This window comes from Conger conger, chromosome 13, assembly GCF_963514075.1.
Source record: "Conger conger chromosome 13, fConCon1.1, whole genome shotgun sequence".
In the NCBI taxonomy this organism is placed as follows: Eukaryota; Metazoa; Chordata; class Actinopteri; order Anguilliformes; family Congridae; genus Conger; species Conger conger.
The window spans coordinates 14,776,575-14,795,288 of NC_083772.1; the positions used below are offsets into that span (position 1 = coordinate 14,776,575).

At 45.6% G+C, this 18,714-nt stretch overlaps 1 protein-coding gene across 1 annotated transcript; it reads right to left on the reverse strand.

The window, feature by feature from the left end:
- Nucleotides 1-136: 136 nt before the first annotated feature.
- Nucleotides 137-18,349, reverse strand: zgc:85932 (uncharacterized protein LOC405875 homolog). Its single transcript, XM_061216169.1, has 20 exons — nucleotides 17,866-18,349; nucleotides 14,946-15,015; nucleotides 13,564-13,682; nucleotides 12,889-13,022; nucleotides 11,709-11,880; nucleotides 10,822-10,893; nucleotides 10,625-10,716; nucleotides 10,124-10,198; nucleotides 8,443-8,606; nucleotides 8,038-8,195; nucleotides 7,131-7,339; nucleotides 6,822-6,864; nucleotides 4,975-5,049; nucleotides 3,940-3,997; nucleotides 3,555-3,619; nucleotides 2,933-3,001; nucleotides 2,489-2,567; nucleotides 2,255-2,371; nucleotides 2,035-2,093; nucleotides 137-1,096 (listed from the first exon to the last, which is right to left on the reverse strand). The coding sequence occupies exons 1-20, from the start codon at nucleotides 18,130-18,132 to the stop codon at nucleotides 1,070-1,072; spliced, it is 2,124 nt and encodes a 707-aa protein (XP_061072153.1). The 5' UTR covers nucleotides 18,133-18,349; the 3' UTR covers nucleotides 137-1,069.
- Between the last annotated feature and the right edge of the window lie 365 nt (nucleotides 18,350-18,714).

Sequence of the window (18,714 nt, forward strand, 5' to 3'; positions counted from 1 at the left end):
GCGTTAATAATGGCAATGCACAGTGTAAAATATATTTATGTAATTTCCCCAATACCTATCCATAGAAACCAGTATGTTTATCCAGTGCACACCAGTACACTAAATGTAGAGAGTGGGAGAAGTGAATAAAATAAGATGGAGAATAAACTTTTTTATTATTATGATCATACTCAATTAACTAAGAAATTATCATAGCTCAACACTGAAAGCGTTTGTATCGTGCAGGGAGTATATTTTAAAGATGTCGGTACTTGAAATGACTACAGAACATATTAAGGTCTCCCTCCAGAGGCCAAACTATACAAGTGCACTAAAAAGCAGAACACCGTCACAAAGCCTCCAACTTACTACTACATATGAAACAGCAGGACAGGCTAAAAATATATTTTTCAGTAAGTTTCCGGTCATCAAATATGTTACAACGGTGCCATTTCTTATGAAATATGTCATTTCGAAAATGGCCATTCAAGTTTTTTTTGACACGGCTGGTATAAAAACGTCCAAATGGAGTATTGCAAGTTCTTTCTCACCATTGTTTCATAAATTTAGGAACATCCCAACATCCCTGATCTGAGTTATGTTAGCTAATCCTGACCATCAGCTCATAAGCTCACTCATTCTCTGATTTTTGAGTTGTGTCCCTGGGTCCTTGGGCACCTTCATGCTCATGTTTTGGGATCGCTCCACTGCAAATCAGTCCTTGGAGCCACGTGGCTGCAACTTTATCCAATATGGTTAACAGAAATATTCAGTTTTGTCCCAGAGTACTACATTTGAATGACAATTCGAAGTTTGATTTATCTCTACCACAAAAATGTGTATGGCTGGCTGGCCTCACCACAGCTAAAAAGATGCACAAAGATGGATACTCCCTGTCCTGGTCTCACTGGGTTTTGACTGTTTTGGTTTTTCGATTCCATTGTCTGGGGAAGGGGTGGCAGGGGGGTGTTGAATGTTCTGTTTGATAATTTTTGTTGATTAAAAAAACATTTGATCACAAAAAAATCTAATACAACAAAATTCTCAACTGAAACTAGTGGAAAAAAAGACCAAGTCCAATTGAAGCAGCTCAGTTGTACATCGTCAAGTGAAGCCACTGCAAAAAAATAGAAAGGGAAAGCACATTACATTATTAGCATTTGGCAGATGCTCTTATCCAGAGCAAAGTACAGTTGATTAGACTAAGCAGGAGACAATCCTCCCCTGGAGCAATGCAGGGTTAGGGGCCTTGCTCAAGGGCCCAACGGCTGTGCGGATCTTACTGTGGCTACACCAGGAATCAAACCTCCAACCTTGCAGGATCCCAGTCATATACCTTAACCACTATGCTACAGGCCGCCACATAAATGAATGACATTACATTACATTACTGCCATTTGGCAGACGCTCTTATCCAGAGCGACGTACAGTTGACTAGACTAAGCAGGAGACAATCCTCCCCTGGAGCAATGCAGGGTTAAGGGCCTTGCTCAAGGGCCCAATGACTTTGCGGATCATATTGTGGCTACACCAGGATTGGAACCACCGACCTTGCGTGTCCCAGTCATTTACGTTAACCACTACGCCCTTTTAATGAGTTATTAAAAGAAAGTAGTTCTTGAAAAAGTATGGCTATTTGTTTTGCTTATTCAGTATTTGTTTTGTTACATCAGAGGTGAAAGTCTAGGGGTCATGTGCCATGTGTTTCTTCCTCCCATGAACTGCTGACTTCACGAATTAGTTCTGCTTCCTGGCTTAAGAATTGTGCTAATCAGCAAATCCAGGTGATTAGAACAAAATAGTGGGGAGGGCTTTTACTTTCTGAACCTGGATTTTCCACCTCTGCATGACATTATTGTAAGCACCCTGTTTCTTCCATTTAAACGTCAGTTGCACGTCTTCATGATTTCTTTATTCAGCTTGTTTGTTACAGGTGTTTCCTTTTGTTCCGCAAGATGTCACCTGCGCGTCATGTCACACCAATGGAGTATACATGCCTTTCATAACAGAAATATGCCTCTGCAGCTGTCATCCTGCTCCTGCCCATTTTCTTACCTGCCTATAGTTGAGTGAGACAGTTCCCATTCCCACCATGTCGTATGCGTTAAATTTGCCTGTTGGAGAGATGCACACAGTGCCTATGAGAAAATGTTTTAACGAAACACCTACTCATTACATGTTCACGCTCAGGTCACACACATTCGCAATCGCACGGCAAGTACATCTTCAAACACACACACACACACATCTCTCTTGAGCCTCATACTGCTCTTACAGATCATGCTGTCCAGTTTGAGTAGCAGATAGAGGAATCCGGAATAGCTGACAGTCTTGTCTGGCTCCGTGTACCGCATGCTGATCAGCTGAATCAAAAAGTCATCCACCCACAGCCCTAGAGAGACGAGTGCAGACAACTGAGCAAAACTACAGGGAATACAGCAGACACATTGGTGAAGGAAGGCTGCCCCTAGTGGCAGGTTTGGTCATTGACGAGGATGTATTAGCCTACCGGCAGCCTTGAGAGCAGGTTTAATCTCGGTGTAATCAAGTGACTTTGAATTATTCTCGTCAAACGTTACAAAGATATCCTGCAAGAAGATCAACAGATGACATCAACACACCTTTTAAGCACAGGGACCGACAGTAACCTGCTTAAATTCATGCAAAGATCAGTTCATTCAGATTCATTTAATATTTTGTATTCAATATCTCATCATGAATTACTGTAAGTGTTTTTTGTGGGGATCTGTACAGATCTATAATATCTGATATTTCTCAAATGAGTTAATGTGTGTCTCAAACAAAAGCATAATACAGGATATACTGTATACAAGTTAAAGCTAAATTAACATTAAAATACCTGACATACCAGCTAGGTATTTAACATGTATATCCATATCAAGCACATCTGATGCAACCAATCAAGTGACTTTTGACTTGAAGGTGATCTTACCGTCCACGTCCTGATCCTCTTCCACAGCTCCTGAAACTCCTCCCAGTCCAACTGTCCCGATCCATTACTCTGTGACATCACCATCGTCAAGGCCATGTCACTGTTTGACCCATCGGAGCTATCCCCAGAGCTATCCCCAGAGCTATCCCCAGAGCTATCCCCAGCGCTATCCCCAGAGCTATCCCCAGTGCTATCCCCAGCGCTATCCCCAGTGCTATCCCCAGCGCTATCCCCAGAGCTATCCCCAGAGCTATCCCCAGCACTATCCCCAGAGCTATCCCCAGAGCTATCCCCAGAGCTATCCCCAGCGCTATCCCCAGAGCTATCCCCAGAGCTATCCCCAGAGCTATCCCCAGAGCTATCCCCAGCGCTATCCCCAGAGCTATCCCCAGCACTATCCCCAGTGCTATCCCCAGAGCTATCCCCAGAGCTATCCCCAGAGCTATCCCCAGCGCTATCCCCAGCGCTATCCCCAGAGCTATCCCCAGAGCTATCCCCAGCGCTATCCCCAGAGCTATCCCCAGAGCTATCCCCAGAGTGGCACATGCGGTTTGTTTCTGTCATACGACAGACTGGTGTGTGAAGTTACATATCAGCCCTATTTTCTGTGGTGGAAGGATACATCCATCAGGACCACAAAACTCTTGCAGTGCTCGAGGCAGAGTGTCTTCTCATAGCCAGCCATCACTGGAAATGAGAAGGAGACAGGAAATGGGAAACAACCAAATAAACCATCATCGTCAGCAACATGACAGATACGATCTTCCATTACTGGCCGTTAGATGTCCAGTCCGTCTTTAACTCAGTGCAGGTAGTGAATGTAACTTCAATCAGAGACACACAAAAATGTTTTGTTACAAATGAAAAAAGGAGGACCCAAAATATGTCTGCGCACACTGAATACAGTTTGGCATAGAGTTACCCTCAGACCAAAGCACAGTTGAATAGGAACATCAACATCCTGTCTGTAGGACGATGGCATAAAAATGTGAAGAATCTTCGCTCACCTCCTCCAATCGCCTCCTTAAGCAGGTTGAGCAGCTCTGCAGGTTGACAGTGCCTCTTCTGGAGGGAGGACAGAATGACACAGTGATGGCTTTTCTGTTAATATGTTGCAGTGAAAATAATTTTCAAATATATAATTTTATTTTTTATTCAATTTCCTATTGTAAAGTAGGTTTCAGTAGAACATATTGTTTTTGGGATGAAGAATCAAAACCCATGAGGTTTTGAACCTCCACTCACCAACTCTCTCACTGACCCAATCTCTCACTCTCTCACTGACCCACTCACCCACTCTCCCACCCTCTCACTCTCCCACTCACTCACTATCTGACTGTCTCACCCATTGCTCTCACTCTCTCACTTACCCACTATCTCACACTCTCTCACCCACACTCTCACTATCTCTCTCTCTCACTCACCCACTCTCACTCTGCCACTCTCTCTCACTCACCCACTCTCTCACCTACACTCTCACTATGTCACCCTCTCACTCACACTCTCACTCACCCACTCTCACTCTCTCACTTACCCACTATCTCACTCTTTTTCACCCATACTCTCACTCTCACCCTCTCACTCTCTCACACTCTCACTCACCCACTCTCACTCTCTCACTTACCCACTATCTCACTCTTTTTCACCCACACTCTCACTCTCACCCTCTCACTCTCTCACATTCTCACTCACCCACTCTCTCACTTACCCACTATCTCACTCTCTCTCACCCACACTCTCACTATCTCACCCTCTCACTCACCCACTCTCATTCTGCCACTCTCTCTCACTCACCCACTCTCTCACCTACACTCTCACTATGTCACCCTCTCACTCACACTCTCACTCACCCACTCTCACTCTCTCACTTACCCACTATCTCACTCTCTCTCACCCACACTCTCACCCTCTCACTATCTCACTCTCTCACCCACACTCTCACTCCCTCACTCACCCACTCTCACTCTGCCACTCTCTCTCACTCACCCACTCTCTCACTTTCCCACTCACCTACTCACCCACTCTCTCATTCTCATACTCACACTGTTGCAATGTTTCTTAAATAGCTTGGAGGTGGTTGCGGCAGAGGGGAGAAGCGGCTCTTTGGGAGGGGTGAGCTGTGGGAGGAAACACAAGCGTCACTCCCTGAAGTCACTCTCTGCATAGATATGCACTCAATACTGGGACATGATATCACAAAGTGATGAAACACAGTGCTCAACGCTGGAACATGATGTCACACAGTGATGTCACAGTAACATCCTGGACATGTGCATACACCGACCTCATAATGTTCAAACAATCATGTCACACAGTGGTGTCACACAGCCATAAGGATACATCAGATTATCAGATGGTTAAGTGAGCCTCAGCTTAGCCCACCTGCTATAGTACTCACGGTTACTATAAAAGGGGAACTACCCAACTCTATTCTGCAACACTGTTCCCATCCTCTTTATGGTCCAGCTACCTCCCTCCAGCTGGAGGTTTTAAGGCACTGAGAAGTGGAAAGACCTTTGTATCTGCAGGGAACTGCATTGTTATACAACAGCAGCATGTTTTTTCCATAGGGATAAAAGTGCTGGAGGCTATGATGCCCTCTGAGGCCCTCTGAGGCATCATATCCTCCAGCACTTTTATCCCTATGGAAAAAACATTCCTTTTGTGTCATGTTTTATTTATTATATGTCTTGTGTGTATTGTGCTGAGTTGTACATTATTTTTTAGCTGTGGCTTGTCGGAATTACTTGACAGTAACACACATTTACCTTGTACCTTGTACGTATATCACTGGAACATTCTGGTCATGTGCGTACACCCATAGGCCTCACAATGTTAGCACAATTATGTCACTTAAGGATGTCATAATGACAATGGCAATATTGGCACAGTGATGCCATTCAATGATGTCATGGACACAAGCTAGACACCCTCATATCGAACACAGACACTCTAATACCACAGGCAGACATTGTAAATAGGGCAGTGCTTGAAGTGGGCTGGAATGGTTCATATGAGTACCGCCACTTTTTCTAGCTCTACTTACATGCCCCCCCTCCCACCCCGCAGTCTCCAACTCCATCATGTGGTGTCTGGATTTCATCCCCTTCTTATCTAGTCACCATAGTTCCTGCTTTAACTGACACTGGCTCTGAGGGTCTCTCTAACTGACACTGGCCCTGAGGGTCTCTCTAACTGACACTGGCCTTGAGGGTCTCTCTAACTGACACTGGCCTTGAGCGTCTCTCTAACTGACACTGGCTCTGAGGGTCACTCTAACTGACACTGGCCCTGAGGGTCTCTCTAACTGACACTGGCCCTGAGGGTCTCTCTAACTGACACTGGCCCTGAGGGTCACTCTAACTGACACTGGCTCTGAGGGTCTCTCTAACTGACATTGGCCCTGAGGGTCTCTCTAACTGACACTGGCCCTGAGGGTCTCTCTAACTGACACTGGCTCTGAGGGTCTCTCTAACTGACACTGGCCCTGAGGGTCTCTCTAACTGACACTGGCCCTGAGGGTCACTCTAACTGACACTGGCCCTGAGGGTCACTCTAACTGACATGTCTTTAGGCCTCTCAGCCCTGAATGCAGCTGACCCTGGCCAAATTAACTACACTACCTGCGACTTCACAATTGATTTTCTGTACCCATGACTCTCCATAAGAACCATGACCTGTTACTTTAAGCCACATTTCTCCATACTCTCTGACTAATGTCAGGCCAGTGTCTACCATGAGTTTTTGCTACAGTCACGCTTGGGCTTGGTAATGGGGGCCCTGGGCCCAGACTGTCTGTGAAGTGAATCAAACCCAGCAGCTCCAGTAGAGGTACAGTTGGTGGGAGGGACCACTGGAACTAAACCAATCACACAGAGGCTGTGTTTACCTCTGGGGGAATGTCTGTATCCATGTTTGAATCATCAGCAGGCCTGCAAACAATACAACTGCATGTTTTGAGCAGCCAACACAGATTCATTTCAAGTACACGTGCCTGCTCCCAGCTATATGGCATTAATATTACTTGGAGGGTCTCTGGCAGGTAAATCAAGAAGACATGGTTATGTAAGCATTACTAGATGTGTATTAAACTTGGATGGTGTGAATATGGCTATTAAAACTGGGTAAAGAACAATTCAGAGCACCCCCTGGTATGCTACCCGCTTCCTGACTGGTCTTATAAACATGCCCCACTCACACAGCCGTGTTGCCCTGCTCTGTTAAGATGCGCAGGATGAACTCTCCCTCCTGATTGGCCTGTGCCATTGAAGGGATGATGATGTAATTTCCGGGTGCTAGGTGACCGTTGAGCACCACCTCCCTGCGGGGGTTGTACTTTTGCAGGCTGAGCACGGGCCGGATGAGACTCAGGTCCAGAGAGGAGAGGAATGAACAGCCTGAGCGAGCCTGTATCTCACACACACACACACGCACACACACACATACATACACACACGCATACATACATACACACACACACACACACACACGCACACCAGCCACACACACACACACACAGACACACACACGCACACACACACACACACACACACACACACACACACATACATACACACACACACACACACAGACACACACACACACACACGCCAGGACACACACACAAATGCACACACGTACACATGCAGGCACACAGACACGCATACACGCACAAATGCCGGCACACATACACACACGCACACACATGCAGGCACACACCCACGCATACACACACAAATGCAGGCACACACATGCATACACGCACACACATGCAGGCACACACACATACACACACACACGCATACATGCATACACATGGACACAAGCACACATACACGCACACACATGGACACGCACACACATGCAGGCACACACACGCATACACACACCCACACATGCAGGCACGCACACATACATACACAGTTTAGGCCACACACTGACACATGCCATCATATAATGCCTGGAGAGCAGATGTGGTGTATGTGTTGACAAGCATTATGTGTCCTGTATTTGTTTGTTTTTTGTCATAGACATGCGCATGATTATCTGTGCATGAATGTGTTGGTTACTTGGTAGATGTGCAGGGTGTGTGCAGCTGTTGTTACCTGGTAGATGTGCACATTCATGGCCATCTGTCCTCCAGTACGTCTTTTGTGCTTCTGCATCAATGCCACCAGGAAGGTGCAAGTCGTGTTAGCATTATTGGGGTCATTGTCTGCCTTAACCAGGTTCAGAGAGAACTGAGGATTCCGCCAGAACCAACCTGCACACATATACAGATGTGTGTGGGATTGAATGTAGTGCTTAATTGATGTATAGTGCAATGGAATCTGGTGTTAATGACTGGCTAGTGGGATAGAATTCAGTGTTTAATGATTGCAGAGTGGGATGGAATTTGGTGTTTCATGACTGTGGATTGGAATGGACTGTAGCAATTTATGGCGGCATAGTGGGATGTAATGCAGTGTTATAAGGTTTGCTGAGCGAAAGCCAGACTGACTCTTTACTACCTCCACTGGGAGGACCTCCCGCAGTCCGGGAGTGCATCCAGCGCCCATGATGCATTGTGCAGTGCCAGGGCCGTTGGGTGGTGTCCAGCTTGGTCAGCGTCTCATCGTGGAGGTGACACAACTCCATGACATCAAAGTGCTGACGGAAGTCAGGCACTGACATCCTGAGAAAAGTGGGTGGAGTGGGTACAGAGAGGAACAGAGAAGAGAAGGGAGGGAGGTATTCTTTTAACGTATTTAAATGCAGCTGCCAAAATTCCTACATTTCAAACATCCATCCATCCATCCATTATCTGAACCCGCTTATCCTGAACAGAGTCGCAGGGGGGCTGGAGCCTATCCCAGCATACATTGGGCGAAAGGCAGGAATACACCCTGGACAGGTCGCCAGTCCATCGCAGGGCACACACACCATACACTCACACCATACACTCACACACTCATACACTCATACCTACGGGCAATTTAGACTCTCCAATCAGCCTAACCTGCATGTCTTTGGACTGTGGGAGGAAACCGGAGTACCCGGAGGAAACCCACGCGAACACGGGGAGAACATGCAAACTCTGCACAGAGAGGCCCCGGCCGACGGGGATTCAAACCCAGGACCTCCTTGCTGTGAGGCGGCAGTGCTACCCACTGCAACATTTCAAACACCGAACCATATTCATGTTACCACCTCTTCTCTGGGTTTTTTAAATGCAGAGACGAGCATGTGATATCAGCGCAGACGAGCATGTAATATCAGCGCAGACGAGCATGTGATATCAGCGCAGACGAGCATGTGATATCAGCGCAGACGAGCATGTGATATCAGCGCAGACGAGCATGTGATATCAGCGCAGACGAGCATGTGATATCAGCCCCACTTCTTATTGATAATCTTATTGATACTTCTTATTGCTATCAGCCCCACAGCACAGGGTGGGAGGAAGGCCCATCACGCACAGCTCGGCAGGTAGAATTCAGGGATCCAAATAGGCCAGGAGGGGTTGCTGGTGTGCAATGATATGCTGTTGCCCAGAATAACTGAAACCCTCTGTTCCCTTGGCAACACCAGTGCCATTGTTGGGAGGCCCCACAAATAAGATTCTCATTGCATCGTTTGCACATGACTAATAAAACTACCAGACCGTGGGAGCCCTGTCTACGCAGATTATCGCCTTAACAAACCTGCACATGGGACAGCTGTGTGTGAATTGCCCTGACATGCAAGCCAATGAGGAGAGGCGTGTCTCTGTCACTGACGGAAACTGCCAGCCTGCGGACGCCTAGCAGGAGGGAATTGAGAGGTAACCAAAGCAACCAATTCAACCCCACCCCATCTCCTGGCATGATAATGGTGAGGACCTGGCACAGATAAGCCCCAGCCTGATGAGTCACACAAGGCTCAGGCTTGTACACATTAACATTAATGGCATTTGGCCATTAATGGCCTTATCCAGAGTGACATACAGTTGATTAGACGAAGCAGGAGACAATCCTCCCCTGGAGCAATGCAGGGTTAAGGGCCTTGCTCAAGGGCCCAACGGCTGTGTGGATCTTATTGTGGCTTGACCGGGGATTGAACCACCGACCTTGCATGTCCCAGTCATGTACCTTAACCACTACGCTACAGGCCGCTCCTACATGGTCCAGCTTATGTGTATGACTTTACAGAAGGAACGGTGTCAGGACTCACCAGAACTCCCCATCCTCCTTCTTCACTCTGCTCACTCGCCTCTGCTCCTCCTGACTCACCTGGTTCCACTCATGGCTGAAGACACACACACACACACACACACACGTATAAACACACACACATGCATATATGCACAGTAAGACACACACACACCCTGCTTTGGTCACAGCTCTGTCAGTAAATGCCCAGGCACTTTAAAGGCCATGGTAGCTTAATGATTATTTGTGTTATTGGGCTTTTGCAGAGCAATAGCCCATTCCTATTGGCCAACCCACATCTTCAGAGCCGTACTGTCCACAATTCAGTCATTCAGCAGACACTTTCAGCCAAAAGGGACTGAAGAAAATTGCAAAAATAAGGCAATTTACCATGAAAGGGAAACAGCACAAGAGCAAGACACTGGGAAAGCCACAGTCATAACTACAGGCCGATGAGTGGCCTGCTCCATGGCCTGAACACCTGAACACCTGAACACCTGAACACCTGAACACCCATTCGTACCCGTTAATGTCACTCCAGGGCCCCTCCCACTCCACCTTCCCCCAGGGGTTGTGCACTCGCACCAGCTCCACGGGCCCGTGCTTGGTCCTAACCTGGGGGCGACAGAGAGGGGGACGTCAGGGCACTGCGGGCGCCCTGTAGGCCATGCGACTGTCCGCAATAAATATAGGCACCCAGCCTGGGCTGATATGTCTTACCTTCTGCACCCCTGTCAGCGAGTAGGCATGTCGGAACATGATTCCAAACTCATCCTTCTGTTGAAGAGGGCCCTGCATGCGCATAACACAGAGAGAAACACAGTTTTTCTAAACAACACTCTCAGAAAAAAGGGTCCCTTGGCTCGTCTTCATAGGAGAAGCCTTTTTTTGTCTTTATGTAATCCTCTATGGCAGGTGTGAGAAGTGTGAAAGCGGCCTTGGTTTATTGGCAAGTTTTATTGTTCTTTTGGAAATTCATTGTGTCAGATACAGCAATCAGATAGCTACCAGACGACCAACAACAACAATATCAGCAATGACAAGGCATCCTAACATTACATTACATTATTGGCATTTGGCAGACGCTCTTATCCAGAGCAACATACAGTTGAATGGACTAAACAGGAGATAATCCTCCCCTAGAGCAATGCAGGGTTAAGGGCCTTGCTCAAGGGCCCAACGGCTGTGCAGATCTTATTGTGGCTTGACCGGGGATCGACCCACCGACCTTGCAGGTCCCAGTAATGTACTTTAACCACTACACTCCTGGCCGCCATTATGGTAGCCTACACTACACACAGCATAAGATTGCTCTAAAGTGCTCTAAATATAATAATAATATATTCAACATACTAAGGTGCAGCATCCCCACACACCAGGCTCCCAGTTGACAAAGAACCTTTGGATGCGGAGACAGAGGAGCCCTTGAGAACCCTTCTGAGAGCGTATGGTCATTATCCTTACTACAATATGCAGGTCAACTAGGCGTGCAGAAGAGAGGACAGACAGAGCGAGATGTTATCTGACACATGGACATTTCTTCTCGGTTATCCGGTAGGACGGATAAATGACCGAAACGCGGTAGCGGCGGCCGGTTGCCATGGCACCTTAGAGTTGCCGCAGTTGATGAGGGTTCCCTTGCGAAAGAGCGGCTGCAGGAAGCTGAGCAGGTCCCTGGGCAGCCCTGCGATGGTCAGCACCTCCGTCACTCCGCCCGTCATATCCACCATAGCCTCGTGGGGAAAGCCCATGTTCAGCGCCTGGTACCCGCCCTTCAGCCTGTGACAGAGAGGGGGTTACGTGCGATACTCTGAGCTGCACCGTGGCTAAGATCTGGGTGCGGCAAGAGTCAGAGATGAGACTGGATGTGTACTGTGTCTGACTTAATCGGCTTACCTCAGCACTATGGGGCAACATTAGCTCAGGCGGTAAGAGCGCTTGTCTGGAAGATGGATGGTTGCCAGTTCCATCCCGCCCTGGGTGTGTCGAAGTGTCCCTAAGCAAGCCACCTAACACCCAAATGTTCCTAACAAGCTGGTTGGCACTTGCTTGCATGGCAGTCAATTGCCGTTGGTGTGTGTGAATGGGTGAATGAGTGCTTTGGATAAAGGCGCTATATAAATAGCAACCATTTACCATATTGTGTCTGACTTAATCACCTTAACTCAGCACTGACATACAGGAATTAAAAACCTCAAATAATGTGCAACACTTGCTCAATCTCTTGTGAGTAAAAAGAGATCTCCAGAGATGACACTGTAAAACATACTAGAGAAAAGCGACAGGATGTTCTATATTCCTGCAGGGAAGACACTTGTGAGAATGTGAAATAATGTGGTCAATGTCACTCCCGTTTACTGAGGTGGTGTAGTCAGGGTGACAGTGAGGGCGGATGTTCCGAAAATGACTCAGTTGGTAACTGCACATTAACTGCAGTTTGGTTGTGAAATGAATGGCATGATGGTAGAAAGGAAGAAAGATGGCAATCTCAACGACCTCCTATTCCGCTCGAGCCAAGCTGTACGACAGGCCAGGAAGTGCCATGTGCATGTGGAGTTACACAAGTCTACTGTTCCTCCCTGAGAAAAGACAGACACTGCGCATGTGTGACGGTGAACAACTGCAAGATAAATAGCTTATTTATCTGTGTTAGCGTTATATTTCGGGCCAAATAAGTGTGGAGTAATTTAGGCTCTATGCTGGACCTCTCTATTACTGCTGTCTGACGGTTGGACCTCTCTGTTGCTGCTCATTGATGCGAGTGTGCAGGCTGGTGTAGACACTAACTTGGCATAGGCCTTCTCCAGCAGGGGGCTCCAGAACTCCTCCTTGCTGGAGGAACGCAAGTACACCAGCTCGCCATTCTGTGTCGGCAGGAAGTCGTCGATCTCCACTTCCTGCCATTCACCATACTGCCAAAACTGGAAGAGGAAGACGGTTATACCATGAGGCTAGAGGAGGGGAGGGGAGGGAGGGAGGCTCAGGCAGCACACATAAGCCTCCCTCAAATATGCACAAATATAACACCAAAAAACATCCCTCCCCTCAATACCTGGAGCAAGAGACTATAACCATCTGCTACAGATACTGTCATTCTGTGACCAAAAAGCATTTCTACAGTCCATGCAACCTCACACAAAACTCCCCTCTTCTGTCCTGATCAGTGGTCAATCAGCAGCTTCCGTAATGTTTATGCCTATTTGCTCTGTGGGGACATTACAGAACAACATAGCTTCACTCAAAGCTCCCAGTGAACTCTGCTCTGTGTGAATCAATTCACAATCAGCTCATTCAACCCTAACCCTACAACCAAGAGGACCAGAAGGTCGAGTTTGCACTTTGCAAGAGTATTTCCTAGGTTCCAATATGCCAGACAAGCTCAGTAAAGCATAGTATCTGAATCCATGAAAATGACATATTTGACCCAGGTCTGCTAGTGGGGTACACAGAAGACAGGCTAACCCGGAAGACAAAGGATCCAGTGTATCCCTCCTGGAAGCTCTGTCCCTTGGGCACCACACGCTCCAGCAGGTCGGGGTGTAGAGAGAGTGATGCCAATGCAGACAAGAGCCAGCAGTCATCTGAGAGAGAGAGAGAGAGAGAGAGGTGGGGGGGGTGAGTACATTTTTATTTTCAGAAATAAATATTAGAAATTCTGGGTAAGGCCTTAAAGAAATGACACTCCAGGAACAGCACCATATGGAGCTATGATTTTTTGCAGCCAAATCAATGAAATTAATTTCATCTCAATTCTAGTGTTGCATTGAGAAGAGGGAGGTATTACTTTCACATGGGAAGAAATAACACTGAAGAAACGAAGAGAGAGGCTAAAGGAGGGGGACGGAGGACAGGGTGGACAGAGGAGGTAGGAGGACAGAGAACAGGGTGGACATGAGACACAGGGGGGCAGAGGACAGGGTGGACAGAGGAGAGAGAGGCACAAACTGACACAGCAGATCTTTCTGTCCGCAACAAAAAGTATTACTTATTATTATGGAAATAGACTGCTGCAATGTGTACTGTTACTCTAAATACTGGAAACAATGTGTTTCGTGAGCACACTGTGCATTATTCAGATCATAGACAAAGTGAAAAGTATCTGGAGTAGCACCATAATTACACCTTACTACAAAATTTGGTTCAACTACTACTGAAAGCCAATGAAAATGTACATGTGTGTATGTTTTTCTTTCATTTCTTTTGTAAAATAACACTGTTTAAAGGTACATTAATTGGCATTCACTAATGTAGCTGTTAACATGAATAAGAAAACTACTACTACCTAATGTATTGGCTACAGAAGTATTACATTAGTGAATCATAGGATAAGCATACATATAATGAGTTGACCATTAACAAATACATCTGCTGTACTAATGTATGCAACACTCAAAAATACTTAGATTCCGGGACATTTCGTTTCATTATTTTTTTGAGGACAGACAACAAAAATCTGTGACAGTCCCGGAGAATCCAGGACGGGTGGCAACCCCATGTAGCAAGCACAGGCTCCATCTGAAAGCACCGTTATATATTCCACGGCTCATTTCCTTAAACCTGTTCTCCCATAGCTGGATGTTCAAACAAGACGACAAATAACCATGCTTATTTTTAGACAGACAGGATAGATAAATAGTTACAATGGCCGGGGGGGGGTTTGTCATATTCCTAACCAAATATGACAAAAAAATAATAATAATAATGATCAACAAGGGGGAAGAGAGAATGGGAGCAAGGGAGAGAGAGAGAGAGAGAGAGAGAGAGGAGAGAATGGGAGCGAGGGAGAGAGAGAGGGGAGAGAATGGGAGAGAGGGAGAGAGAGATGGAATTGGCACATCACTCACTCAGTACTCCCTGACACATGTCCATGCGGGTGGCTTCATCCACGATGAATTGTGCAGAAGGACAGATTTCCTGAGAGAAGACAGAAAGGCCAGCTGATCCTTCACCTCAGCACAACCCGTAATATAACAGTGGGCTGAGCACACATCCTCTTTTTCCCCCTCATTTTTAATCCCAGGCAGGATTTATACTTTCCTAAATAATTTCTGGTGAGGTTTTGCTCATTGCATAGACTGTATATAAACAAACAAATAGCCCAATATTATGGTTATACCATACGCCAGCCCTTGGCCTCTTCTTTTGAAATCCAATATAAGGTCACCCTGTGAGGCAGCCACACTGCAGAATGATACTGTCCTTCAGGTTATCTAAGTGGCCATATCATTTATTGTGCTGGATTACTATTACAATGGAAAGGGGCAAGTTAATATTTTGAGTTGCAGCTTTACATTTTCAGCTTTTTAACTTCTTAGCTATTTAACAGCCGGCAACTTCCACAAAAGATTCTATATACAGTATATATATATATATCTTGTTTTTGTTTCATTTTTTTTTGGGGGGGGGGGATAATATTGTTATTTTATGAAACGCAGATGCAAAGGCCATATAAAATGGACAGAGAGAAGGCATATGGCTTTTCACAGAGCAACATTCTGACAGGTGTCCACTGAAGTAAAAGCAAACGACTCACAATAAATATTGATTGCATTTCTAATGGCAAAGCACTAGGAACTTAATTTTCAACTGGGGGTCTGCAACCCACTGAAGGTAGTGTAGGTGGACCTTGGCCAGACTGGCTATGCAATTACTATATATAATTGAGTGGGGAAATATAAAACCTTTTTAACTTATGATGGGGGTCCTCGAGATGCCTTTGAGCCTTGGTGGAAGTCCCTGAATCAGAAAAGGTTGAGAACCCCTGCTCTAGAAAATAGTTTATGCGGTGGTGACTGAACATCTCTTAAATGGGATACTTACGGAAGGATTAAACTCCCACACAGATCCTCCCAATTGGCTTCACATCCATTCAAACAACAAAAAGACTGGAAGGGATCATTTAAACAACAACGGAAAAACGAACCAGTCCAACAGGATTGTGAACATTGACAAAGGGCGGCAGATCCAAATATATTCTACTGATATTTTATCTGGAGTGGACAATCATGGCAGCATTGTAAGCCATGAAGCCAATCAAGAGTTTGGAGCTTTCAGTTTCAGTAGTCTGATAACCGATAGCAAATGTGCATGAAGGTACAAAGGTCCACACTAAAGCACAGTCTGTACTCCTAGAGCCGGTTCTAGGCATAGGCGATGTAATCGATCGCCTAGGGCTGCATCAGTCTGGAGGTGCGCAAAACCCCCCTTGCCAATGTAGGACATAACTCCAATGGGGGCCTCCAAAGAATACTTTGCCTAGGGCTTCCAATAGTTTAGGATGGGCCACTTCCCAATGCATATTTCAGTGACATTCATGTACAGTGCAGAGTAACTGGACCATTGGCTTTGGCTCAGAGAAGCATCTGGTGACTAAAATATGATTCCCAACTCCAGCACCAGGAACAGTAATATAACGTAGTGTGCAAAAATGTGGGAACCCCTGGTCCAAAAACCCTATCAATTAACATCTAAGTGAATAGAAGCAAACCTGACCTCTAAAGGGTACAGTGTTGACACATTTCTTAAAATTTTAAAGCAAGATTACTTTTTTATTGTTTACAGTTTCAAAATAATAAAATAGAAAAGGGCCCTGTGCAAAAGTCTGGGAGCCCTGTTAGTACTTTGTAACTTCGCCTCGGGCAACTATAACAGCTTATAAACACTTGTAGCCAGCTAAGAGTCTTTCAATTCCCGCTTTTGGAATTGTTCCCTATACTTCTTGGAAGAACACCTCTAGCTCAGAAGTATTCTTCGGCCTCCTTGCATGTACGGCATGTTTGAGATCTCTCCGCAGATTTTCAATAATATTCAAGTCTGGGGACTGTGGTGGCCATTCCAAAACCTTCATTCGTCTTTCCTGGAGGTACTTTATTGTTGATTTCGAGATATGCTTTGGATCATTGTTTTGCTGGAATACCCAACCTTGCTTCAACCTCAATGTCTGGACTGACCTTTGAACATTAGCCCCTAGAATTTTGATATTTGGCAGAATTCAGAATGGAAGAATGGCAGAATGGAATTCCTTCCATTCGCACAATATTTCCTGTGCCCTCAGCTGCCACACAACCCCAAAGCATAATGGATCCACCTCCATGCTTCACAGTTTGCAAAGTGTTCATCTCTACAAAGGTTTTACCGTTTTTTATCCTTCTTTGGTGGTGGCCAAAAAGTTCAATTTTGGTTTTGTCAGTCTTAAAAGCGCATTGTTCCAAAAGGCTTCAGGTTTTCTTTTTCTTTTTTACAATTCATAAACAGTAAAAAATGACCTCAGTACCATTTAGAGTTCAGGTTTGCATTCGATCACATACAGATTAATTGTAACAGGAATTTAAACGAGGGGTGGCCAAATCTTTGCACTGTAATTCCTCTCTGTTCACATTTGAACTAAATCTAACTGTCTGAATTTTGCAATTTGGTATGAGAAAAGGTGATTAGGTGTTTTGGGTATCAGAATTTGAGGTGTTGTCAGATTCGTTGTCTTTGGCTCATCAAGCAAGGCATCTTCTTCAGTCTGCATGTTACCACGACCCTTGGAGTGTTCTTCTTGTAACTTTCCAATGCTATTATTACAGATGTGGAGAATAAACCTCCACACCCACACCCACCTACACATCGTAGTTTCGTTTGTGAAATAAGTCTTGCAAGATCACGGTGTAGCCTAATTTATACGAAGATAGCAAATGGTTTAACATGAAAGTCGGCAAAAAAAAAAAAGCAAGAATAAAACAAGTGCCTGACCATGCTTCTTCCGGCCGTTGAGCTTACCTTGGGTCGCTTCCATTTCAGACCGGGCTGTTCCATGTCCCATCTTGGAAAGTCATGATCCACAAATAAACCATCATCCTTTATAATTTTTTTTGCATTCCTATTTAATGACATGTTCTGAAACATAGAACCTCCCACCGGCTCATCCGATGGTTCCGATGGTTCTACCAAGACTGCTTCTTCAGCCGGTTCAGTAGCAGCGTCACACATTTTGGAGCTGCAAGTATCACTGGCCGTTCTTAGTGAAATATTCTTAGTGACAAGCATGAAGTCCGCTTGCCCTTCGAATGAATTTCTAGTGCAAATGTTACAGACGATTTTGCATAAATTTCCTCACAGTAAGTCACTGGACGCCGGGCGAACGCGAAAGCTACAAGAAGATGTAGTACATAAATCTATTAAACCGTTTAATGGTTAACTTTGTTATACTCTGTGGCAGCTGCCTGACTTCCTGAAACAAAATACATTTCTTTCGAGCCGTGTCCTGTACAGTCCTGCAGAGTGTTCCCAACAGGCCACACCTTAAAAGATAATCCCCTGTAACGCACCGTGGTAATAATCATTTGGATATCATATTCTAACATGCAGCATTTTCAAACGAACACATACATGCATGTAATTTACATGCAACTAAATATAAAAGATTTCATTTTGATGCAACTGCGATTGTAACAGTAAAATATATGTCACACACATAGGCTACAATCGTGGAAAAACTTTTTTTATAGCTTATTCATAACCCACACAAATCTTTATGGGGGGGATAATGCATCAACCACTAATGAACATGAAATCTATCAACCATCACAACCACTGTAGAATTTGGGATTTACTGTTTTGACAAACCTC